At 48.3% G+C, this 26,310-nt stretch overlaps 1 protein-coding gene across 4 annotated transcripts; it reads left to right on the plus strand.

Moving 5' to 3' along the window:
• The first annotated feature begins 4,118 nt into the window (after positions 1 to 4,118).
• Positions 4,119 to 26,182, plus strand: LOC144935494 (calcium and integrin-binding family member 2-like). Of its 4 annotated transcripts, XM_078862203.1 has the most exons (7): positions 4,704 to 4,727; positions 5,007 to 5,460; positions 8,652 to 8,686; positions 18,372 to 18,483; positions 21,537 to 21,684; positions 23,627 to 23,822; positions 25,417 to 26,182. In XM_078862203.1, the coding sequence occupies exons 2-7, from the start codon at positions 5,410 to 5,412 to the stop codon at positions 25,436 to 25,438; spliced, it is 564 nt and encodes a 187-aa protein (XP_078718329.1). In that variant the 5' UTR covers positions 4,704 to 4,727; positions 5,007 to 5,409; the 3' UTR covers positions 25,439 to 26,182. The 4 variants fall into 4 exon arrangements, with proteins under 4 accessions (XP_078718327.1, XP_078718328.1, XP_078718329.1 ...); XM_078862201.1 differs by lacking the exons at positions 4,704 to 4,727; positions 25,417 to 26,182 and adding an exon at positions 4,119 to 4,167 and having other exon boundaries at positions 5,063 to 5,460; positions 23,627 to 23,989; XM_078862202.1 differs by lacking the exons at positions 4,704 to 4,727; positions 25,417 to 26,182 and adding an exon at positions 4,427 to 4,454 and having other exon boundaries at positions 5,063 to 5,460; positions 23,627 to 23,989.
• The last annotated feature ends 128 nt before the right edge of the window (positions 26,183 to 26,310 follow it).

Genomic DNA, 26,310 nt, shown 5'->3' on the forward strand with positions numbered 1-26,310 from the left:
GCGGGTTCACAGAGAGGGGCGGTGAACGCACTGCGGGACAACTTCTCGTGGCGATATTGTTTGGAGTCACGACAGTCAGTTGGGGAGGGATATTTTTTGCCGGAGCTCAGCCCAGGGCAGCTCCGGCTGAAATGAAGCTCTACATACATGCAAACATGCAATGTCTCACGTGCATATACAGTACATACATTAAATAGACATACAAAATCAACAATCGCGCCGTAGAGTCTGTGACAGGCGATAGGGGCAAGTGCTGTTATAGGGAGCAGCAGCACACGAGGGGGCCGGTGGTCAGCACCACGCCCGGCCGCCTTTGTCTCCCTAAGTGGCGGTGTTTACACTCCGCACCAGCTACTCATTTGAGGCCGAGTCGACCTACACACACAGGCACAGACACACACGAGCGTAGGGCGGTGGCGGCGTCACGGCTGGTGCTCTGTGCAATAAACCCGGAGACGCGGGTTCGATTCCCGGCCACATCTAACGTCAGTGGCAAGTGATATCTGAATCGATCCCGAGGAGCACTGACCAGCGTGGTGAAGTATGGTCAAACAAGCATCAATGGCATTGTCCGTGGTGACCTCGTTGACTTGAGTGCTTCCCTAGCTACCCAGATGAGTTGCCTCTAAATGGGGAGCGTGGGGAAGAGGAACTAAGGATTGATTGGATGACCATAGTAATGTCCTTTATTTACCCAGGAAAGCCTTGCTTATTAACCCAGCAAAGTCTCATTACTCTGGGGTTTTTTTCAGGAAGGTCCTGCATTGAGATGTCAATGAGTGGCTTCGTGTGAGAAGACATTGCACGGAAAACCCCTACCGCGCACTCGAGGGGATAAAACGCAAAATAAAAACACTCGGCCAACATTTAGATTCAATTCGAATTTCAGTACCGCCATCTCCTGGCCACGCGGCAGACCGAGCCTACGACACCTGCTTCCTGTGTGCCCAGGCGAATCTCCCGAGCAAGCACAGGACCAAGCAGGGTCAAACCAGCTTGGCTTTCTGAGATCCCACGAGATCTGGCACGTTCAGGGGGTGGTGGTGATGTTGCCGTAGATCACAATCCGCAGTCACATGCGTTGCCGTCATGTGTTTTGATCCGGGTCTACTTTGAACATAAAACTCGTGGTCTCAATGGGCTCGCTCGCTTCTGTTATAAATAAACGACGTGGTGGTGATGATACATTTTCTTCATTTATGCTCACTTGTCAATGAGCAAATCGCCGGGAAGGCGCCTAGTCTTGCCATTGCTCTGATAAGATCGAGACCGAAACGTCACCTATTGTATATCTTCCTTTTAAGGCGACAGTGTTATTGACGAATGTGTTGCGTGTTTGTGTTAATTGAATAGTGTGCTTAGATGGGTCACCACCACGCGCAAAGCACAGGCGTAATCAGCGTTGTGGACAGTAGAGGGCAAAACTGCACTGACCAGCGTGAAGTGTGGTCAAATATGCATCTACCAGCAGTGGGCTGACAACACGAGCTGTATGTGTATGATGATGCTCACAAGTCTAAGTGACTTTTAAACGTGGCCACCCCCACCCATTAATCTAATGAGTGTTACGGTGTGTATAATTCGTTGACGAAATCTGTCCGCCCACCACACAGAGTTCATATTTGCAAATTAGCCAACATGGACATAAATGGCACACAGAATATTTAGAGACAGAAAAAGAACGAGGCCACTTTACAGGCCATTCTCAATCCACTGCCGGATGAAGGCTTTCCCACGCCGCGTCTCTCGTGCGTGCCGTTTGACCATACTTCACCACACTGGTCAGAGCGGGCCCATGAGTGGTGGGGAGAATGGGGGAAGCTCGTGCCGGGTTCAGACATCACTCGCCGCCAGGTGTTCGTAAGCCCTGGGCAGGAATCGAACACAGGTCCGCCGAGTTCACACCTCACAGCACAGTGCGCTAACCGCTGCACCACCGCCCCATGTGACTAACACTGTACCGAACAATATATAGGCTACGATACTGGCCGTGAGGTCATGGTTAGTTCACCCAACTTGCAATCCAGAGGTGGCCGGTTCCATCTCCCGGCAGGGCACTTGAGAACAATGTCCACCCAGAACTATAAATGGCTTCACCGCAATTGAGTCCCATCGGCGCGCAGGTCACGTGTGGCAGGGTAACGTGCTTGGTGACTGCCATCTCTTCCAGGTCGCGTTGGCCATCGTGAAAGAGTTGGCCAAAAGCATCCTCCATTGGGGCTCTCTACAGCTCCCTCTCGTGGAGGCGCTTCCGCCAGCGGTCGAGTGGACAAGCAATTGCAAGGCCACGCACCTCCGATTGGCACGGTTGGCAACGTACGGCGCGAACAAAGTTCAACCACACATTTGCCATCGCAGAGTCTCAATAGCCGCACTGCAGAACGCACGGGCATGATGCCACTTGAGAGCAGGCGGCGATGTTGTGTAGAGCACCGCGGCCCCACCGTGTACGGCTCTCACTCACGAACACGTGCGTGGCCATCCGTGGTTCTTCCACCGCCGCGTGAGGGTTCCTTGACCACGCTTCAGCAGCGCGCAGGACAGCTCGAGATGGCGACGACGCGGAGCACATCGACGTGGGAGCACGGACGTACACTACAACAGTGGAGTTTAGCCTGGGCTATCCTCCGTTGCTCACAACGTAGCCCCATTGTCTCGAACACCGCTGCCCTATCGATGCACCGGTGGTCACCCATCCCATTGACTATCCCGCCTCCGCACCTCCGATTGATAGCACGGTTGGCTACGTACGGCGCCAAAGAAATTCAACACACATACACGTACGCACATTACAGCCTCGGCCACGCTCATTATATTCCGACGTGCGATGAGTTAGGACGCACAGGCAACTCGATCTCGCTCATCACTTCTTCGCTTGGTATTCTGTCGTCGCGTGCCCGTTGATTGCCTACAGGCGCGCTCGCCTTCGAGCAGAGATTGCGCCGTGTACGCGCGGGGAGCGGTGGCGCAGGGGTTAGCGCAATGCGCTACGAACACGCCGACCTGAGTTCGATTCCCCCGGCCCCACGGCTCACGCCAGTCGCCAGTGATATCTCGATCTGTTCTGGACTCTCCTCTTCTGAGTTTTTTTTTTGGCTCAGAATTTCGTGTAAGCACCCCGTGCGGTGTGCGACACCATCATCAGCACTGGGGAGACAAAGGCGGACGTGCTCGTTGCTGGTCGCACCAACCTCCGTGCACCGTACAGACCTTGACAGACGCTCACGAACAATTCTTGCCCCAGAAGTCAGTCTACAAAGGCTACGCGGGGCGTCTCTTTGTCTTCTCTCTGTAAGCTTGTGCGAGGTTGTGTACATTCGAGATTGTGTCCACTTGCGTGCGTGTGAGTGCTCATGTTTGCACGTGTCTGGAAGTTTGCCTATGCACTCGAGCACATGGCTACTCGCGAGAGAGTGAATTTTGCCCGCACGTGACCGAGTGTGCGTGCACACAAGTGTGTCTGCGTGCGTTCGTTTGCCAGCGTGCGTACATTTTGCATCAGCGATGCGTGCGCATCTATGCGCGCGTATAATGCACTTCTGCATGCATGTGCATGTGTGTTTGTTCATGCGATTGCCTGTTCATGTGTGCTTGTGTAGAGGCACGTACGTGTGCGTGCACGTGTGTGTCTGCGTGGGCAGCGATAAGAAAGCGGTGAGCACGCTGCGCTGCGAACCTGGCGCCACGAGTTCGATTATCTGAACCAGTCCTGGACCTCCCCAAGGTATGCTCAGCCTCAAATAAGTACCTCGTGCGATGTGTCCAAAAGCATCGCCACTATGTAGTAGATAAAAGCGGGCGGCAGTGGTGCTGGCCACCCAACCCCTCGTGTGCCGTGCTGGTCTTCACAGATGCTCGCTAATTGCACTTGTCCCAACAGTCTGGTCACGCAGTAGGGAGATATTTATCTTTGTGTGTGTGAGTGCGTGCACGAGTGCGTGCGCACATGTGTGTGTGCAGTTGGGGGAAATTGCCCTCCAACAACAACGGAGGGCTGAGGAGCGACGCTCACAACAACGAGCGGAGCACCGGGCGAATAAAACGCAGCAAGTTGGCACAGGTGGTGCACCTGCAAGCCATCTCTGTTGCTCACTCCATGGCACCTGGGGCTCTCCCGTGACCTCCTCCTGCCAGCAGCGAGCCTTGCACACTTCACGTGGCCTCGAGGTGCACATAGCCTGACACAATCGCTGTGGATGCGTCACCGCCACTTTGTGGCGAATGGCTGCTGTTGTTGTGTGTGCGCGTGCGTGTGTGCGCGTGCGTGTGTGCGCGCGTGTGTGTGTGCGCGCGTGTGTGTGCGCGTGTGTGTGCGCGTGCGTAGACGCGTGTGCGGCTAAGATGAACGAGCGTGGTCTTTCAAGCGTAAAAAGGGGATCGTGTCTCATTCCGGCGGTGATTGCAGAACATCTAGAGGGAAGGGGGCGGGGGCCATGGCTGTATGAAGAAGGCAGGTAAGGGAGGGATGGATCAGGGGTGGGGGGGTGGGTGAGCATTGCGTTGGTGTGTGGGATCCACCACGCTGCGCACACACCATGGGGGAAGGAGCGGGGTGGGTGGGTGGACGGGCGCGGTGTGTGTGTGGGGAGGGGGTGGCGATCTTTGGAGCGCAACAGTTTCGCTGCGCGGGGCACCGCACGATTCGTGCAGCCGCAGCAGCAGCGCAATGCGGGAGCTCAGGGCGCCGCGGAGCGGGCAGTGAACCCGGATCGTTTCGCAACAACGACGTGCGTAACAGCAGTCCCAACCAACCGCGTCAACTCAACTCCAAAGTTTCGCGGAAGGAAATGTTGTTGTTTTTTATTGGGGGGGGGGGGGGGAGGTTTTTGTTGTTGCCTACGATAGTCGTTTTGTGATGGGTTGTTTTGTTGTTGTTGTTGTTGTTATGCACGCGCGCGCTCGTGTTGCTCTCGTCGTTCCTGTTGCGCATCGCAATAAATATAGACTTACATAACATCAAAGGCGCCTTCTTTCTGTTTTGTTCCGCGGTATAAATAATGAAGGAGGAGGAGGAGGAGGAGACGACGCCGGTGTAACTTCATCTCTGCTGTGCGCGGCGCAGGAGCGTGAAGGAGGCGCGGGCGGCGTGGACCGGCTCAGGTGTCCCGAGTGCTCGCCCCGGAGCGCGCCGCGTCCCTCTCGCCCTGCGTGATGGGGTAGCGGCTTTCGCTACGGTGGGCTTATCCAACCGCCGTCGCCGTAGCAGCAGCAGCAACAGCAGCAACAGCAGCAGCAACAACAACAGCAGCAACAGCAGCCACAGCAGCAGCAACCCGTTCCATTTTCGCCGACGTCTGTCGCCACCGTGGTTGCCGCCACCGCTGTCCCCTCTACCCCGGGGGGCGCCGAATTCGTCCGTGTGATGTCCCCTGCCCGAGTGCGGGGCCGCGCAAGCGAGGAGGGGCGGGCATGGGAAACAAGCAGACGATCTTTACCGAGGAGCAACTAGACGCCTACCAGGTGAGCTCCCCCCCCCCCGGCAGGTGATCGCGATAGCCCCGCTCACTATTCGAGCGTCGTTGTCATGTCGATGCTGATTGTGGTGATGGTCACATTGTAAATGTTGTGGGTTTCCTCGCCGATACACACTCGGAGTGCTGAAGTAGCGACTAGTTGTGTTCACGTGATAAACCTTACGAATTGTCTGGGTCGGGTGGTGATGGGTTAACGACACATTTATATTCACGCGAACTTAACCCAAAATGTTTTTACTATGAATTGATTATGATTATGATTGTGATGATGATCGTGATCATCACGACAATGACGCTGACAATGATCACGAGCATTATCTTTTGGCGCACTATGGACACATCGTCAGCGGCAGCAAAAACAACAGCAGGCACAATCCTGACACTTTTACCATTATCCTTTGCCATGGTCATTATCATCCATCTCTGACCACCACCATCATCATCATCACCGTCGTCAACACAGAGCACTACACCGTCATCACGATCAGCACCATCCGCATGCATCACACCGTGGATCACTCTTGCCAACCCAATGTTCTATTCTCATTCGTATTGTCGCATCTCGTTACGGCCATGAAAGGAAAACGTCCCAATTGTCCCAATCACGTCGATCAACACCGTCACACAAAACAGCTGCGCAAAAAAACCCACCCGCACTGGTCAACCCTAAACAGAACGCTCGCTCTGCAGGTCACACCAATAAAACGGGGCTCCCACCGCAGTTGCGTTGAATTGCTTGACGGATTTTTTTTTTTTGCCTACGTTATCGAGTACATGAGAGTGAATTCGCTCGTGCAATTCTTATTTGGCACGGCGTGGTGAATAATGTGAATCTCTCCAGTACGCTGCCACTTTGCGGTGTAGTTGTGATGCGGCGGTTAAGGTGAAATTCCGTTTCCGAGTCGCCAATTCACAGCAAAGGCCCCTCGTGTCCCTGCACAGACTTTTGATTCGCGTTTAAATACATTGGCGAACTCCAATGACCATATCACCCGCAATTCACGCAATCTCGTCAGATTTCGGCAGCTATAAGCAGGGATGAGCATGGATAGTTATTGGTTGGGCAGTCACCAACAGGTGTTCTCGTGTGCGGGGATAGGTCGTGTTCAATTGTTGTGCGGCACTATGTTTCTATGCTCACACATCTATTTGTCTTAACCAACGTGGCACTGAGCAGTGTGGTGAGCTATGGTGATATCACCTCCACGACCTGCATGGTCTGGGGCAGACCTCATTGAGCAGTGGATTGACAAAAGAGCTGTACAGTACCGTACTTACATATACACAAAAACCGTCAGCCTATTGGATTTCTGGTGGTGAAACAAGTTGTAATGCAGCATTTGACAAACCCCAACTGGTTTCAACCTTTTGAATCTCATCAGCAGAGTGCAACCTGATCAATAATAGCACCAGACAACGCAGCAGCATTTAAAAGACCATTTTCCTGCTGACACATGCCGTTGTTCTATGATCATAGATGAATGATTTTTGTCTGTGCGTGTGTTCATCTTCTTGGTTCTTTCGGTAAAGTCACGTAGAAGGGAATTAATAAAATAATAAAAATAAAACATAATAAAATAATTATCACGACGTTTCGGCCACAACGCAAGCAGCCGTCCTCAGGTGAAGACCAGGTCTGTCGGGGAGACAGCGTCTGTGTTCATGTTAAGTATTTATGCCAAAACTGGTGTGAATTATCTCACTTTTAGTAAACTAAAAACTTTCTAAATGCTGTCATGGAGCGAACATAAGTAAATTCATTAAACTCCATTATTACGTTAATCTCCATTTCAGGGCCCTGCCATTTAGAGGAAGTACTTTTGCCAATAACATTTTGCAAACTGGCAGTGTTTTCCTCTGCTGTTTTAACTAATGCTGCTGGATAGAAATAGTCCAGGAGTCCAGCCATTCGGCTGGTGGGATAAAAACACATTTTATTGTTTTATGTGGAGATATGAAGATGATTTGAGACATATCAGAGGGTTTTAAACAGATTTCTGCATTATGGGATGAACCAAAATACCATCGTCAGGCAAAGGACGTTGCCTCTTAAAAGTCGTAATGCTCAGAGGCAGAGGTGTGGACTCGAGTCATGTGACTTGGACTCGAGTCAGACTCGAGTCATGAATTTGATGACTTGCGACTCGACTTGGACTTGCATAACAATGACTTTGTCCCACCTATGAGATGTGGACTCGAGTCATGTGACTTGGACTCGAGTCAGACTCGAGTCATGAATTTGATGACTTGCGACTCGACTTGGACTTGCATAACAATGACTTTGTCCCACCTCTGCTCAGAGGTACCTTCCACGGATCAAAGAGCGGATGAGATAGCAACAACCCCTAACAGGGTCTGGAAGCACCGGGTACCACACAGCAGCGACTCTGCTACACCACCCATCGCAACACACGGCTAAGGCGTGGAGGATATTCCGAATCTGGGAAGCTAAGCAGGGGGTTGAGCCTGGTTAGAACTCGGATGGGTGACCGCCAGGGCTTTCCAGCTGTTGGAAGCTTGGGGGCTGCGAGTCATCCAGAAGATGGTAGTGCTGAGCGTCACCCCTTGGATGTGTGGATATTGTCCAGACTTCCCTCCGGTTTCCCTCCACATGAAGACGAACACTCACGAATGGAATTGGCCAACCATTCTCATGCCGAACCCACGTGGAAAAGTCTTCAGACTGAGCGAGGCTTCCTGGGCAAATCAATGGCAGCGCCAAGGCACCAAATCTCACTTATCTGAGTGAAATATAAAAGTGGTCATTCAATAATGATAGGCCTGATTCCCATTACATAACTACTGTACAGTGTCAGGTCGCTCGCGTATCCTTGCAAAATAATCAAAGAGCACTCATCTGATAAAACATTATAAATTTAAATTTAAATAGAACAAAGTGCAATAAAAATATATATATATATAAAGCGTCGAATATCACAGCATAACAACGAATCACGCGAGGCGTTTTTTGGCAGTCACTGTCATCTGTAGTTCCCTGCGTAGTTGCATTTCTGAGGCGCACGTGAATCCTCTCCAATGCACTTGGTTTCGCTTTGCAAATTGTTAACATCGGACTCTTTCTTTTTGTTTTCGCCTGTGCGCGTCGATGCCCACGCGCCATCGCGACGCTGCTGGCTAATGTCTGAACCGTTCTCTCGCCGTTCTTTGTGTCGGCAGGACTGTACGTTTTTCACAAGAAAGGAAATTCTCAGGTGAGTGCCCAATTCGTGGGAAAGACACCCCCCCCCCCCCGCCGCACCTCCTCCACCCATCGTAACCTCACGTCCATCTCTCAAGCCCACCAACGTGGTGGCTTCATTAACGGCAGGCGGTGTCCACACCTGTGAAGATAACTATCACTGCTCCTGTAGACGTGGGCTTTAAACGCTGTCTGTAGTAGAGTGCAGGCAGGTCCCGTCGTGCACAACGGCGTCCGATGCTGCACCGGTGCGTGCACCAGTTGGTGAATTGGAAGGTCGAGTGTGGTGGGATGAAGCGTGGATTTTCCCACCTCTTCCCACCTTTTAAAAAGTCGCACTCGTTATACACAAAGTGCTTCTTGCCAAAAATGGACCGCAATACCTTGTTGATCATCACGCATGAACCATCACGCGAACTCCGGTCATCCTCGCAGTGGCTTTTGGCGAACCATCCAATAAAGACGGTGACTGCATCGCGTGCCTTCAAATGCCATTCTGCGGCCGTCTGGAATGCTCTTCCTTCCGATAATAGGAAGCCACTGGAGCTATGCACTCTTAGTCATCTAGGTTGCAAACTAATTTCTTTAGAACTGCCGTTTGTGTCTCGTTTATTGTCCTTCCCCCGCACCTCCGATTAGCACGGTTGGCCACGTGCGGTGCAAAGGAAGTTCAACGTGCATGCATTCCCACAAGTGTGGGCAGTGTAGAAGCCAAACACCTTCAAGAGGGGCTCTTTAGAGCTCCCTCGAGCGGGATCCCTTCCGACAGCAAGTGGCGTGAGCAAGCAATTGCAGGGCTGTACCTTTATCTTTAGGGGACATGTTTCTCATTTGCAGTGACTCATATGTACGTTTGTGATACCCATTAGGTGGTAACTTTGACACATCTGTAAAGCTGGGTAAAAACGAGACGTAATCGATTCGCTGCAGAATATAGTTTACTAAGCTCATGCCACTTGTATTGAACTGTGGATGTGAGAATCAATGATTTACAACTTGTGGATTATCTGGAGTGGTGGCACAGTGGTCTGAGCATTGCCCTTTGAACCACTCAACCTGATTACCGGTCACGGCTATCATCAGTGGTGAGTGATATCTAAACCAGTCCTGATCACCCCCTCCTACCAACTCGCACTGACCAATGTGTGGCGAAGTATGGTCAAATAACCCTCATGACCACATGGTTGGGAGGGCTTTCATCCAGCAGCAGCATTGACAAAAAAGGCTGCATATTACATCGTCTATGAACAGTGTACACGAATGTAACATGTAGATACATACAGTGATCAAAGTTTAACACACAGGCTTCCGCGACTAATAGCATCCATAATACAGTTTTTTGTTGGGTTAGATCGCGTAAATATATAAATGTGTCGTTAAACCCGCCACCACCCAACACCGCCAATTAGTAAGGTTTGTCGCGTAAACAGAACTTGCCAATTCGTTACTAGCACAGCAACACCGGTGTGTTGGAGAGACAAGCCACAACACTTACAAGCTGAGTACGACGTTTCGCGTCGTACTCAAATTGAAGTTGCTCACAAATGTTGTCATCACATCTACCACTCGATTTAAGAAACGAAACAGGAGGATTCTATACAAATCTGGCTGTCGCCTGATGGAGGGGGAGGGAGAGAACGACAACATCATCAACGATAAACTCATTTTAAACAAGTGGTGAACGCTCAGCGATCGTGCATTCTGCTCTGGCTCGTGTAAGGAAAGGCTGCGACGCGCATAGCTTCCTTGGTTAATCGTCATCTTTTTGTTGCATTTTGTCGAGCACCCTCCAACCAACATTAGTTTTACTTGACTATGAACATTTGCAAAACAATGGGGGGGGGGGGGAGGGGGCTCACCCCCTTCCAGCCCCCTTCAGCCTCCTTCAGCACTCGTCGACGCATTCGGGAAATCCATAAACAAACCCCGAGATTGAAAGCACAATCCACGGATCACTGCAAATGTTGCTCTCCGATGCTTTTCAATCCACGTGGAGATAGCCGATCCGGGTGACTCGGGGAGGATGCCTGGGGGGCTTAAGCGAGGGTTTGTCCTTGCAGACCGCCTCAATGTGAGACATTTTCACCAAAATTGATTTTTGCAATTGCACACTTTGACGCCAAAAAAAACCTCGTAACTAATAATTCCTGGTCTCCGTCCCGTGTGTAATAATTCCGTGTTAGGCCTTAAACACGACAGAACAACACAACTGGGAGGGTGATTGTGCAGACATAATACCCGGGCTTTGATTATTTTTTTTTCAAAGAAAAAATAAATATGCTTTTAGAGTCGTTTAGACGGGCCGAGTCATATCCCCCATCAGAGTGTGACCACGATATTACGACAACGATTTTGGCTAGGGAATGTCTCAGCCTCCGTCTGTCAAAACACGAATTGAAAACAACAACAAAAATCAATCGAATCTGACGAAGCAAAACCAAAGTCACGCATTGTTGACTCTCAAAAAGCGAGAACATTTTTCTACTGCCGCGGTATATACGGGGTTCCCACAAACCTCACCCTCAATCACAGAGGGCGAAAAACTCGCTAAGACAAAGGCGACCAAGCAGTTGAATCCACGTTCATTCGACGCGACTCCTCCGACAACACTGAAAGCCTTACCTGTCCGACGTTCAGAAATCCTCTCTCGGCGTGTATGCAATTCTTTCTTCTCCGGCGCGTGCTGAATAAGCGGCGGCCGCTATCATTTCCGCGAGTTTAAATTATTCAGCGACGACAGCAGCAGCAGCAGCGGCGGGGTCAAATTTCCGATGAGGGCATCGCACTCCGCTCGCTGTTCGTTTGCACAAATCCCCGTGGCAGCGCCGGTCAAATGCGACACCAGGGCGGGTCGAACACGCTGTGCGGTCTGGCGCTCCGTGCAAAGCCGTGCGCCAGCCGCACCTCCGATTAGCGCGGTTGGCCACGTACGGTGCGAAAGAAGTTCACCATCATACAGACACACACGCACAGCTGAGGTGGCCGAAGACACCTTTATGCGAATAATTGCCGCGACAGCCACCCTCGTAGGGGCAACGGGTGAGGGTTCGTATTTTTAGGGCGCTCGCTTCGATGCCTCGGCCACTCAAAGTGCCTTTTGCATCACAATCTCATCTCGAATATTCCAAGGCCTTCTGCAGCCTAGCCAAGGGGACTCCCAAGTGGCAGCTGTCCCTGTGCGCCACAAGGAGCACGCCGCAAGAGCGTGGTCAAAGCTGTGGGGCTCAGGGCATTGTCTATGCGCTCGTCACCCCCTTCTCGCCCTCATCGTGATGCACACGCGTGGCGCATCATGTGCATGCCCACAAACAGCAGCTTTGGCCTGTGTGGGACACCCATAGTGTCTTACTTTATTGTGCGAAACGCAGTTAAGTGCCAGTGGAGATGGTTGAGCTTCAGTCGGTTACAGCCCAGTCAGCACGCGACGTTGGCATGTGGTTAGAGCCGTTGGATCAACCTTGGTATAACGTTCCATATTTACTGGCAGTACAGCAAGTAGGCTGCGGACCTATCTGCAGGGCGGATTCAAATGTGAGTGTTATCCCCTCGTAGATCTGAGGTTGTCTCGGTTACACCGATTTTCACGTGGCAACAAACGTGACTCAAAGACGACTAAACGCCCAGAGCAGGATCGTTCTGATGATGGAAGAAAAAACCCGCTAAAACTTTGATGCTTTCCTGGACAAACGCTACAAAGTAATACCAGCCACAATAATCACAGACACGGCGACGTCGCTCAGTCTGGCAGGGCTGTAAGTGAGCTCAGCGTGGAGGTAAATGAAGGTGGAATGATATGTTACAGACGCGTGTTGGATTTCAGCCATTCTCATTACATCATTCCCCAGCCAGCCAGCCAGCCATGCCCCCCCCCCACCCTCCTCTCTCATTGCCAAAAACACGTTGTCCTGTTTCTCGTTAGCTGCTCTCCCCCGCACGTGTCCACAGAATAAGCGCAGGGTGGACGCGAAGTTTTGTTCTCAACCCTTGCCTCTACGAGCAACAATAAGATTTTAAAGACGGGAGGTTACGGACTTACCTCCCACCCTGTAGGTGAAATGTTCGTATCGATGAAGACCTGAGTGTGGCTCTCTTGACCAGCAGCATCTGATAATATAATCAGACAAATGTCAGCTCCGGTCGGTGAGAAACTCCGTCGTGTGGCAAATAAAATAGAGGCAGGTTTGAAGATAATCGACTGGTATGCTGGCTTTTTTTAAAGTGAGCCTCTGTTTCCTGTAGGCATGTATTTATGCACGCTGAACGTCTTTCGCACCGTACGTAGCCAACCGTGCTGATCGGAGGTGCGGGGAAAGGACAACAAACTAAACACAAAAAGCAGTTCGAAAGAAAAGTATTTTTCAACCTATATTTTAAATTGCATAGCCCCAGTGGTTTCCTAGTTTCGGAAGGAAGAGCTTTCCAGACGGCCGCAGAAGCGCATCTGAAAGTGCGCGATGCAGTGACCGTCTTTGTTTGATGGCTCGCCAACGTGCACACTATCTAATGCATGTTAAAAAACTCTTCGTGAAGAGTGCCGAATTGCCGATCTTTCCTCAAAATGGTACAGATCTGAAAGTTGATCTTGGTGAGCTGTGTGGTTAGTTTCACGGTTATTGGTTTCGAGTTTTCGTTAGTTTTCGTGAAAAAACAAAGTGAAGTGCCTTCGAACTGACGGACACACGCAAGGACAGAGATAATATTTCCCGGGCATAGCAATAAGTACTGAGTATTATTTGCCCGCACCTTACAACTGCTACATATCAGGTGAGAATATGTAAATGTTAAATTCACTTCCTGAAGAAGCTGTCAGCACGTGCACCAAAACGTCGGACGACATCATGCCGAACAACACACGGAACAGCCCGAAAACACAGCACAGAGAAAAATGTAAGCATTCGAACGGACGATCTGTGCCAATAATTACGGCTTACGATGCTGAAGCGCTCCTGACGAGAGGCTGTCAGCCAGGAGCTCTGGGCAATGACTAACGTTCAATTTTCCTTTTATTACCGCCGTCGCTTGATTAAGGCATCCTCGCAATTTTGTGCAAAATGTCCCAAGAAACGCTGACGCAGCCGCGGCCGCGACGGTCTGTGGACGCTATTAATGCGATAATTACTTCATTTCCCCGCGCCAGACCGCGCCGCAACAAACACAAAGCTTATACACTATGAGACGTTCTTTACCAGTGGCAAAATATAGTAATAGGTTTTTACCCTTTCAACTGGTACAAAAACTGACACCTTTATACAAGGGATCATGTTTGCAATAACCACAACACAAGCAGTCAAAATGCAAACAAAAAGAAACAACTCTGATGATGATAATGATATGCACTGTCCTTGAAGTTGATTGGTCCACACCCGAGACAGCTTTTCTTAGAGTCTAGTCTCCATTGGTGTTGGACAAGATGACGCCAAAAGGCGTTATCATTATCAAAGTTGGTTATTTTTTTTGCATTTTGACTGCTTGTGTTGTGGTTATTGCAAACATGATCCCTTGTATAAAGGTGTCAGTTTTTTCCAGTTCAAAGGGTAAAAACCTATTACTACTAAACACAAAGCTCTCCTAATCGTTTTTAGAGAGTGGAGTCGGGCCACTCTTATTAAGGCAGAGATGTGGCTCGGTTTGTTGCATGACGAGGCTCTAGAGCATGAGCCCTCGAGTTCACATCCCAACCCAAAGTGGAGTGGAGGCAGCCCCATATTCAGACCCAGCCTGACTGGGCAAGTTAATTCGCGTTCATTATCTTTTTTTTATGAGGGACGTTGTTTAGTAACGGGGGGGGGGGTTTTCACTATTTTATTTTTGTATTTTTCACTGGGAATGTTTTGCTGGATATTCTTTACTCTTTGGTTATTTTGGTAAAGTCACGTAGGTATAACATCTAATCAAATAAATCACGACGTTTCGGGCGCAACACAAGCGTCCGTCATCAGGTGGGAAAGCATGGCCTGCTGCCCGAAACGTCGTGATTGATTTTATTTTATACCTACGTGACTTTACCGAAAGAACCAGAGTATGGATTTCTGCAGTCATGAAAGCTTCAAATCAAGATTGTATATTCTTTGTTTGAACCCAAGGTTGACAACACAAAAGCCGTTCGTTCTCAATGTATCCGCATCTGCGTATACATTCACATGTGTGCCCAGGTATGTGAGTGGATGAATAAGAATGCTTGAATTAATAAGTAAACCAATTAATTATCTCATTATTACCTAGCTAAATGTGTGAGTGAGTGAGCGACCGAATGACTGTGTGGGAAAATGTGTAGATGAGTGAGTGGGTGAATGAAGAGTGAGTGGGTGAATGTTTGAGTAGGTGACCGAGTGTGTGATGAATAAGTGAGTGAAGGAGTGTCTGTGTAAATAGTCGGGCGGATGAGTGAGGTTAAACGTGCGAGTGAGTGAAAGTGTGTGCATGTGAATGTGCGAGTGAGTGAATGACCAAGCCAGTTGGTGAGTGAGTGAGTGAATGAATGAGAGGTATAGCGAGTGAGCCAGCAAGCCATTTCTGCCCTCCAAATCTTTGCACCAGGCGAACCTGCGCGTCCGCCTTAATCGCCCGTGTACCGACCGTGTTCGACCTGACCTCTGATGACCCAGCGAGGATGCGCCGCTGAAAATGGGCTTTTGATTTAACGCTGTCCTAATTCTCGTTGCTCGGTGAGCGAGGCGCGCGTGGCAGGGAGGGCTCGCGACGGTGCACACAATCTATTGGGGCGCAGCGGCAATCCTGGAGCGCTCATTCAGAACGAAGTCGCAAAAACACGGCCGGGTCTCACCCACCCCAAGATCAGTATTGCAACGGGGCGCGTCGTTTATTAGTTACTAGCTGTACTACCCGGCTTCGCCCGGGACTTGGATCCACCACGCCCGGGCCGCCTTTGTCTCCCCAGTGGCGATGTTCACACACCACAGCAGTTACTCGTTTGAGGCTGAGTCGACCTAGGGGAGGGCCCAGGAGCGGTTGAAATAATCGTTACCGGTGGTGGCCGTGAGCGGGAATCGAACTCGGGTCGCCGGGTTCGTAGCGCAGCGTAGCGCTATCCGCTACACTACAACGCGTTACGCTTCCACGTGCGCGGGTCACGTGACAGATGTGACGTCACAGCTCACTTGCCGTGCAAAAAATAAATGCATTATTGAGCTCTCGCCCCAAAAGCAAAAGTGTATTTTTATCATTTGTGCATGGTGTACAGTCTGGAAAGTACCCAAATGGCAAATTTCCAGTTCGTTGCATGCCGGGAAGTACGCTAAACATTTTGAACAGACACACATATTCACAACTTTGCCTTTTATATATACGGAGATATATATGGAGATAATCCGTCCTTTCGCCAGCCAATACCGAGTTGCGCGGTTAACTGTGGCCCAACAACCACCCGCACACCCCACCCCCTTGACCGAAAGGCGTGGGGAAGGTCTCTATCCAGCAGTGGATTGACAGAGGCGTTAAAAAAAAAATTATTATTTCGTAACATTCGGTGGGCTTTGTACACTTCATATGGGCTCCAGCATCAGACCCCATGCAAGGCGAAGTACTTGGTTCATCGAGGATGGGGATCGTCGCGTATTTGTAAGTGCTTAGCGCGAGACTTGGGGCAATGGAGCACTTTAGGCTGTGAGCCTGCCCTGTGAGTGAAACCAATCAACCTCTGCGCAATAATGTTTCGGGGCCCAAATAGAAAAATGGTGTTGATATTTTTGTAATTTATAAGCATATATCTGAATTCCAATTTTCATAATGTCATTCCTTCTAGAACACCTCTAATATGTCCACAAGTGGCTCACCCCACCAGTAAAGAATGCGTACAATATGTTCTACATGGGTCTCACCTGTTAAATTAATCAATGATGAATCTCTATGGATTTGCAACTTATAAAACCCGACATCTCAATGGACTTTCACCTGTTTATTCAGTGATTAAAAGTAAACATTTACTGGGACATTCTCTCCCCTGTTCATATTTTTAATTTTATAGAATACACAATGCCTATCAAATTATCTCAAAAGGTTCTCACTTACCTACATAGATAACGCAAATACATTGATTTAAGAAATTACCTCAATGGACTCTTGCCACCATCACGAATAATTCAAATCTGTAAATGACGAGACACCCATCACAACAGAATGGGATTCGCACAGTGTAAATGATACAACCCTCTCCATATATGAGGCTCCCAGAGGCATATGCCAGCAGTGCACATTGATCACTGTGCTAATGAGCCCTAAGAATAATGAAACCGGTCCACAGTTGTCTCTTTGTTTCACTGATGCCTGGTGGGAACGTGTTTTTTTAAATCCTTTATATTAAGTTCGCTTGCTTGCTTGCTTGCGTGCTTGCTTGCTTGCGTGCTTGCTTGCTTGCTTACGACCATGCAAATCTTTCGGTCGTTTTTTAACCCACTTCCCGTGATCCAATCGAGCTGACATTTTCCACACAGACTCGTTGTGCGAGACAATTAATGTTCGTGAAAAAAAATTCCCAAAATTTTTTAGGGAAAACAAATTAAATATTTAATTACCAATTGTTTAATACTGGCAGACAATCATCTGACCCATAGGTGGCAGCCATCTCAAGCCAGAGGACGAGAAAACTCTAGCCGCCACGCATATAAAGGATTTCTAGTGAAAAACTTAGTTTTTACGGGTTTACTTGTTTTCTCATCTTCATGAGTCGGCGGTTGAAACGATAAAACGGTCACACGTGCGGTTTTTTTTAGCTCATGGCTTGCATAAGGCGCATCGCTTTTGTACACACAATGCACATCGTTCTGCGTGGTGAAATCAACTCAATGAATGCATTTACTTGAGCACGTGGGCTGCAGGTCTCACATGCAATTAAACCACAGTGTAGGAAGTCCACAGCCGTTGTCCTACGAATGGACTGGTCTCTGCTATAGCGACGTGGACATTTTCACCACTGGCTCTGGACCACCAAATGCACGTGATCATCTTCACGTCGTCATAGACGGCAAGTGAGAGTACTACTCTATGTTTTTTTCGGTAAAGTCACGTAGGTAAAAAATAAAATAAATGAAAACAACTTAATAAAATCACGACGTTTCGGGCGCAACACCAGCGCCCTTCTTCAGCTGGGGACAACGTAGCGAAAGTGCAACCGCTTAAGTGTGTCTAAGAGATGGCTGTGACGAAGAATTATATAGTCGCGGGGGATAGAGGGAGGGAGGCATGGTGAGTGTGTGGGCGGGCTGTGGACTGGGAGGCTACGATTAGATTTTCTACCTACGTGACTTTACAGTCACGAAAGCTTCAAATCTAGAAGTGACAGTGATTTCGTTCGGAAAACTAATTAACAAAAACGAGAATCAACATCACGATCCATGGACAGATAGCCCATACCACTTTTCACTTTCTTGTGCCAATATGCTCAAGTAGTGCAAATGTTTCTGGCACCAATCTGTTATGTCGTCAAGCCTTCTCTATTAGGTATGCCTCTCTTTCCAGTTCCTTACATATTTCCGAAGAACACACTTTTAAATGTTCCTGTTGTTGTCCATCCGACATATATGTCCAAATAGTGCCAGTTCCTTCTCATCACTGCCTGCAACAGATCTTCTTCTACGTGCAACATTTTTTCTCACTTCAATGCTGGTCCAGCTTCGATGCAGTGATCATTGTGTAACGAGAGAGTTCGCAATCCCCACGCGTCTCCGTGTGTCTCGCCGCAGGCTGCACGCCCGGTACCACGAGCTGGCGCCTCAGCTGGTGCCCATGGACTACACCAAGGAGCCGGACATCAAACTCCCGCCGCAGCTCATATGCAACATGCCCGAGCTCAAGGTGATCAGCGGCACGGCGGCCGTGCACTGTGACCCCAACGCGACCCGGGTCTTGTTGTTGTTGTTGTTTTTATTGTTGTTGTTGTTGTTTTTCGCATCCCCGCGTATCTCTATTCCCGAGCAGGTGGTCAGAGGATAGATGTTTCCCCAGAAATACTTGTTCCTTGAGAAACAATAATTTGTTGTTCCCCACGGGAACCACTATTTGGGGAACGTGAATATTTGTACCTCCCCTTATTTATTGTAAACAAAGTTACCCTAGCCCATAACGTTAACCTCAAATCGGAACAAGTGTTTGCTGAATTTCGATTTAAAGCTTTCGTGACTGCAGGGATTCATCTTCTTGGTTCTTTCGGTAAAGTCGCGTGACTTGTCACGTAACTTGTCACGTGACTTTACCGAAAGAACCAAGAAGAAGTGTTTGCTGGTGGGAACAAATCGGGGGACATCTTCGGCGGCAGCGATGTTTGTTTTCACCGTGAGCAGCAGCCTGTCCTCTGGGCAGGATGAGCATTTTTCGAAATTACGAACATTCATAAAACTGTATTGCATGAGTGACCTGAAGCTTTATCCGGCGTAATCTTCCACCATCTGGTCACATTTGACATCGGGGCTACCCAAATCCACATTTTGTTTGAGTGACCTTCGGCCTCCTTAGTGTCTGTCCACTCACGCCACCACCCAGTCACCGCTGCCCTCTAGTGGTGGCATAATTGCAAAATTAGGTAAAATGTTTACCTCGGACAAATGTCAAAGGTCATGCGTAGCTCATCATCAATGCCATAGATGTTTGGTTACTTCTTGTCAGAATGAGCCCTGACTCGACTCTCTACGATAAAAGTGCTGTGACTGACATGCAAACGACGTTTCTTATTCGGATGAATGTATACATGGCATAAGCTAAGCAGGTGGGAGATTGGTTCACAACTGGATGGGAAACTGCCTGGGAATACCAGGTGTTGTTAATGATTGGGCTGTTAAGTGGTCATAAAATGGAAATGTAGCCAAGTGACTACTACATTTTATTGCAAAAAACCTACTTTCATTAAGTTTAGATACATTAAATTAAATGTGAGTAATGCAATTAAATATATTCTAATTATTCCCTGTCTTTGCCCAAGAAAGCATCAAGACTCTTCTTGACGATGCCTGCACGGGGAAATTTGGCTGATTCCATGAATGAGCATTTGGCTTTATTTAGGGTGAAAAAACAGGGTACTTGGAAGAACACCCAACAAACATATGAGGGTGTAACACTCAGAGGTCCGCAGAGACAGATTCAGCAATCCATTGCTGTATTTCCTGACCGGACTTACATGCCACGGCTACGCTACCTAGCATTGCCAGGCAGTCTCCCATACTAGTACTAACTAGGCTAAACCATGCTTAGCATCAGTGAATATTCGGCACATTCAGATCAGATGCATTCAGGCTGATTTGGTGGCAACGATCCACACACGTGGGGGGAGTGGCGTGTGTGACTGATGGATTGAAACGCAAATGCGGTCGTAGACTCAGTGACAAGGTCATTTCCACAGGCACGCCGTGCCACGCTCACCCATGGCCTTTACATCGTACACACGTCGCAGCCTGAATGGAGGTCTTTTTTTTTATTTCACCGACGGACGTAATTAAATTGTACGTTCCTTTGCATTAGTTTTAACCTAAATTCCCATTTGCACTCTTTCCAAATGTTACAACCAATTGTCTTCTCGCTTGACTGTAAACAAGGGCGTTTGTTTTCATTGCGAGAATTTCTCTCGTCGGCATTTTCGGTGTAAACGTCGAGAGACGGTTGCTTTGACAAGGACGGTGGTGGCAGCGACGACGGGAGGGCATCGCAGGGCGTGAACTTAGCGCCCGCATTTCTCCGGCGGACCCGAGTGTGACTCGTAATGGATTGCCCTCGCTTTAGCCCAGTGGGTACCCCTGTGGAAAGGTTACGGTGAAGGTTAGAAGAGTCTCTGTGTTTTTTTCCTTTCAACGGCAGGTCTGCAGCTGGCTAGCATTATCGTTTCTGAGAAACACAGGGTGAACGAATGTGCCATTGAAAACTCTGTCGGCGAACGTTAATTGAAAACGTGGGATGCCGCGATATCGGTGAGATGTGGAATAAGAAGGAAAACTACGAGGCAAGAGGCTTCCAGCATTAAGTTGCCACCGCTGAGATCCTGAGTTAAAATCTGGGCTACAACCACCAGTCAGTAAAGCAGGCTTCCAAGTGTAACGAGCTGATGGTCTTAGCTCAATCACCAATGTGTGCACAACAAAATATCAAATTAGTTTATGCATATTTCGATTTAAAGCTTTCGTGACTGCAGGGATTCATCTTCTTGGTTCTTTCTGTAAAGTGACTTTACCGAAAGAACCAAGAAGATAGTTTAAGCATAATTTTTTAAAAAAATAGTTCTCAAAAGAAAATCTGTTGGTTTTATTGCCAAATTGAAATACTGTATATATTAATATATGCACGTGTAATTTCCATTTGGGAGTCCACGACTTCATGAGGCCCTCCTTATGCTAGGCAGATCATGGGAGTTATTTGACCCGACTTCACCATACTGGTAAATGTGGGTTGTAAAGGTTGGGGAGCATAGACATGGGAGCTGATAATTACTGTTCAACTATATATGTTGTTGCACTGCCCTTGGCTGTCCACCACGTAGCCCTGCAGACTATAGCACCATTCATGAATAGTGGTCACTCATCCAAACATTATCCGAGCTCATCCATACTTAACCTCCGACATCTTGTGAGGTTGGGTGCATTCTGGGTGATTTGGTCAATATTTTAAAATGCATTACCATTCGATTTACATTAGCATGTAAAAACAATCCAGATTATCACACTCTGCCAAATAAAAAAAATATCAACGGTCAATATTGCTTCAGAATTTGCCTCTCTGCCTTTGCAAAATTGTATTGAAAAGATAGTTTAACTCGGTGACAGGACACGAATGGATGAGAGATGATTAATGGTAGGGAAGAGAATGAATGGAGAAGACAGAAGTGAAACTGACCCAACCGCCTTCTCTCTCTCGCGTGTGACCAACAGGAGAATCCGTTCAAGCAGCGGATCGTCGAGGTGTTCAGCGAGGACGGCTCGGGGAACTTGAGCTTCAACGATTTTGTCGACATGTTCTCCGTGTTCAGTGAGATGGCGCCCCGCGAGCTGAAGGCCTACTACGCCTTCAAGATCTATGGTGGGCGTTTGATTCCAGCCCCACGATCCTATCGTGTCTCACGCCGGTCCCACGGCTGGGATAATCAGGCACCCCTGCTGTTATCATAATGCCGTTAATTCACTGAAAGATGCTTTGCCATTTTGCTCATTGCTAGAGAACCCGAAATCGTTCGAGGATAAGCAATTGCACGAGAAATCAGCAACTAAAATATTCCCTTTTCCAAAATGGGAGATTTTTTTTCTTTTTAGAGGGCGTGACCTGAATTGGATAGCAGCAGTTTGAAGCTTCATTACCAGAAATAACAACAGGCAGAGGTGTGCTGCTCACACATAGCGAGAAGGCACCACTCCCATCCGTATGCCTTGCATGCATGTCATGTGACCACCAGAATGCATGTACAATGCTCTCGGGCCTTGTCGTTAATGATTAAGAAATGTGTGTATATATATACTTGAAATTTACAGTTAAACCCGCCGTTATAGCATTTCAGTGACATCATGGCAATATCATTACAATGGATTTCAATCCAGACATCACAGCAGTCATTTTTATTTTTGTGTGGCCCCAAATACAACGTGTGACGATAAAGGCGTGTTAATGAATACATGCACCTTACATGGAATATTGCACACAGCAAAATAATACGTGACTAAATTATTGTTATCGATAGACGATTTAACAGAAATCTAGAGACAGGTAAATCAACAGACTATGAAAGACATCAGTGTTTTGTCGATGGATGAAGGAATGATGGATGGACACACGTCGCGACGTCTAAGATTTATAGATGGAAAATATACGTACACAATTATTTTATATGAATATTGCATTTTTTTTTGCGTATAAAATATGCGCCGGAGCCGCGTGATAGACAGTGCTCTCCGCAGGGCATTTCTAATTCGGGGATTTTTTCCTGCCACAATTATCACATTTATCCATATTAACCGTTCGCTGGCGACACGCGGAGAATTTCAAGAGACTCCGCGCGTTCGCGCGATTCTCGGCCACGGAGCCGATGGCCTCGGGCCGAAGGCTCGGAGCTTCGCGACGCGTCCCTCTCCTCCGCACAGCGATCCTAACGACCGCAGATTTATCCTCGTCACGCTCAAAGATTTGCCGACGTCTCTCAACAACACCGATTTCCAATCCGTACGATCGCTGCATTCTTAATCAGTGTTTACGTTTTCTAAATGTGTCGGTATTATGTGTGTTTTAATTCAAATTATCTTCTTTATTTTATTTTTAAACGTGTTTATTTTAACTCAGATCTCGTGTGTTCTTGGCGGGTGCTTACCCCCACCTACGATTAGCACGGTTGGCTACGTACGGTGCGAAATAAGTTCAACATACATACATGCCTGATTATAAAGTTAATTAATAGTTTTAAGATAACCCATAATTGTTTATATTTGTAACAGGACCCCTGGATTAGTACCGTGCTAATGGCTTAACAACCATATCTCCCATGCAAGGCAATGCCACCGAGTTCATAGAGGACATTGGGCTGTGAGTGCCGGTTACAATCTATAGCTAATGCATAGATACGGGTTCATGTTGAAACTAAAAATTAAACAGCCCTTTATCAAGCCACAACTGCATAAAGGCATCCCCATGCCATGCGAGTCACGGGGGTTGTTTGACCATACTTCACAATGCTGGTCATTGTGGGTTGAAGGGGAGAGGGGCCCCTAAGACTGGTTCGGACGTCGCTCGCCGCTGATGTTTTCGCCGCGGCCAGGTATATTAACTCCGGTAAATTGGACAGAGCACAGCGTGATTACGTGAGCGACAGTCGCTGGGCAGGTTGGGGCTTTTTCATATTCGAAGTTTCAAGAGTAGTCCGTCCTGCGAGACGTTACGCACGCAACGGTCACACCCCCCCCCCACCAAGCTGCCCGATCGAATCGGGCGCACGATGGGACGTGTGCCCCTTGACAGCGCCTCCTTCTCCCCAAAGCAGACTTCAACGCAGACGGCTTCATCTGCAAGGAGGACCTGGTGGTGACGCTGAACAAGCTGACGCGCGACGAGTTGGCGGAGGAGGAGGTGACGCTCGTCTGCGACAAGGTGGTGGAGGAGGCCGACCTCGACTGCGACAACAAGCTGTCGTACGCCGACTTCGAGAACATGATCTCACGGGCGCCCGAGTTCCTCAGGTTGCTCGCGCGGATTATGGAACCCAGCATCTCGGCGGTCGTCACACCGCACGCGCGTGCGGTGTGTGCGGACACCTTTGCGGATTTACACCGGGGCATTAGAGGCTTTAGCCCGGGCCTTCAGGATTATTATTATTTTCGTTTTAAACGGCTTTATAATGGCTAAAACGCAGGATTGTTGCACGATGATAAACCCTTCAGGTTATATGGTAGTTAATGCCGTTGCATCTCTGTTCGTATTACTGCCATTTATACATTGAAATTTACAGTTTTGTTCACCGCTTTGATGTAGCGGTCCTGTTCGATTCATATATCGAGTGATATTTGAACCGGTTCTGTGATTCCTCTGCACCAATCCGCACTTCCCAGTGTAGCAAAGTATGGATAGACAACCCCCATGACTGAAAAGCATGGGGAGACCATTCCTAACGGAATTGATAAAAGGCTAAACACATTACTCTGCGAAGCTGCACGACACTGAAGTGTTATTGTAATATTAATTGTTTACCACCAATGGAAGAACAAAGTAATTGATATTAAAGGTGGGATTATCCGAGTATGATTGCTGGTACACTCCAGGTCCTTGAAAATCGTATTATTTGTTCTTGGATTAGAATCGCGATTGTCAACATATCAACCACTGCATTGTGGTTAATATATGGGGGAACGTTTGTAAGCCAGTGTCGCCCATCCGTCAGCAGTTCTACACCGGTAATCTTACCCTAAATACGGTAATTTACGAAAGGCCATCGGAAGATAGCAATCGGGACTATGCAGGTGATGATGGTATTAATTCTGTAGGCAGTCTGCTGTCAAGATGTAGCAAAAGATAGGGCGACATGGTTGAACGTGTTTCATAGCTGTAACGATGGATGGTTTATCGAGGGAAAGAAAATTTCCATTTGTAACGAATGGCATCCCAAGACATATGTGTCCACTTGCTGCAAATATTTTAAGGTGGTTTTTAAATTGGCGTGTCCCCTGCAGGGGCCCGAGGATGAAAGGTTATTGAAATAACATTTTTTAAAAATCCTGTGCAACATCCTGCAGACCTTCGTTGGTATCAAAAATGCTAGATTTATATTTATCAACCAGACAGTCGTAGATTTTTCTGGACTATATTGTTTACGTTTACATTAAAAAGGTTGTATTAAATGACGCACGACAAAGGTAGACGATGCCACGATGTAATGGTTAACTCACTGGACTTCCAATCGAAAAGTCACCGGGTTCGATCTCCCGGCGTGGCCATTGAACAATATATCAAGTTTCTTAAACCTCCCCTGCCTCTGTCCCACCCACTGTTAATCGGCCGGCAAGCACGTGGGGAGCTAAAGCACAGGTACCTCTTCCAGGATGACTGCCCAGCATAAAAGAGTCGGCCAAGGCACCCTCTAGACTCTAGAGGGGCTCTCGACAGCTCGCTCCAGTGGAGGCCCTTCCAACATCACTGACAAGAGCAATCGCAGGGCTGCACTTATAGCTTTCATTTTTTATTTTTTACAAAGGTGCGTACGGTACCACGTGCGCATGCTTGTTGTTTGGAGTTGAGCTTCGTGGTCACTTACGTGAGGATGTATCGCTTCCTTTGCAGCACTTTTCACATCAGAATATGACTGTGAGCGAGATCGGGGGGAAAGAACCCCAAGAGCAGCAGCAGCAGCAACAAGCTTGAGCGCAGGAGTGGGGCGACGCTCTGGACTCATCTCACCTGCTGCGCCAGAACTCAGCGTGGAGGACACTTAATTGCGATTTGCGATTGTTAACCCCGCCCGCCCGCCCGCCCGTCCCGTCTGATCACATGGAACTGTGCAGCTTTACAAAAAAAAGGGGGGGGGGGAAACAGAAAATACCGTGCAAAAAAAAGCAAGGAGCAAATCGTTGAAAAAGGGCTACGTCTGCGTGCTCGCGTGCAAGGTGTATTTTTATAATCGTGCTTTGTGACGAGTGGATTATTTCAGATTTTATCTTTTATAATGAGCTTTTGGCCTATTTGTAGCGTGCAAAGCTTGTAAAAACACCATCGGGATTGGTTCCCGAATGACCCCAAATCCATTTCACGTCCCTTCAAAACTCAAGCAGGCATAATCAATTAATATTCTTTTTTTACACTGCCCATAAAGACCTCTGAGAGTATGTAAATCACCAAGGGCTACGTGGACATTTATGCTACAATGTTTATAATGATAATCACTTTTAATATCGTAATGTTTCATCCTTAGCAATTTGTTATGCAATCAGAGCCATCCTTTGGCAAACCAAACAGGCACATATGTATATGAAGGCCGGCGCAGCGCACGAGGGGGTGGTGGTGGTCAGCGCTATGATCCGCCCATCTTTGTATCCCCAAGTGCCAATGTTTACACACTGCAGCACACGAGACACTCATTTAAGGCTGAGTCTACCTAAGGGAGGCCCAAAACCAAACACACGCACACACAGTCATGTTTCTCCGTTTATGGAATTGGCCCTTAACACAGATTTTATT

This window comes from Lampetra fluviatilis, chromosome 13 (assembly GCF_964198595.1).
Source record: "Lampetra fluviatilis chromosome 13, kcLamFluv1.1, whole genome shotgun sequence".
NCBI lineage: Eukaryota > Metazoa > Chordata > Hyperoartia > Petromyzontiformes > Petromyzontidae > Lampetra > Lampetra fluviatilis.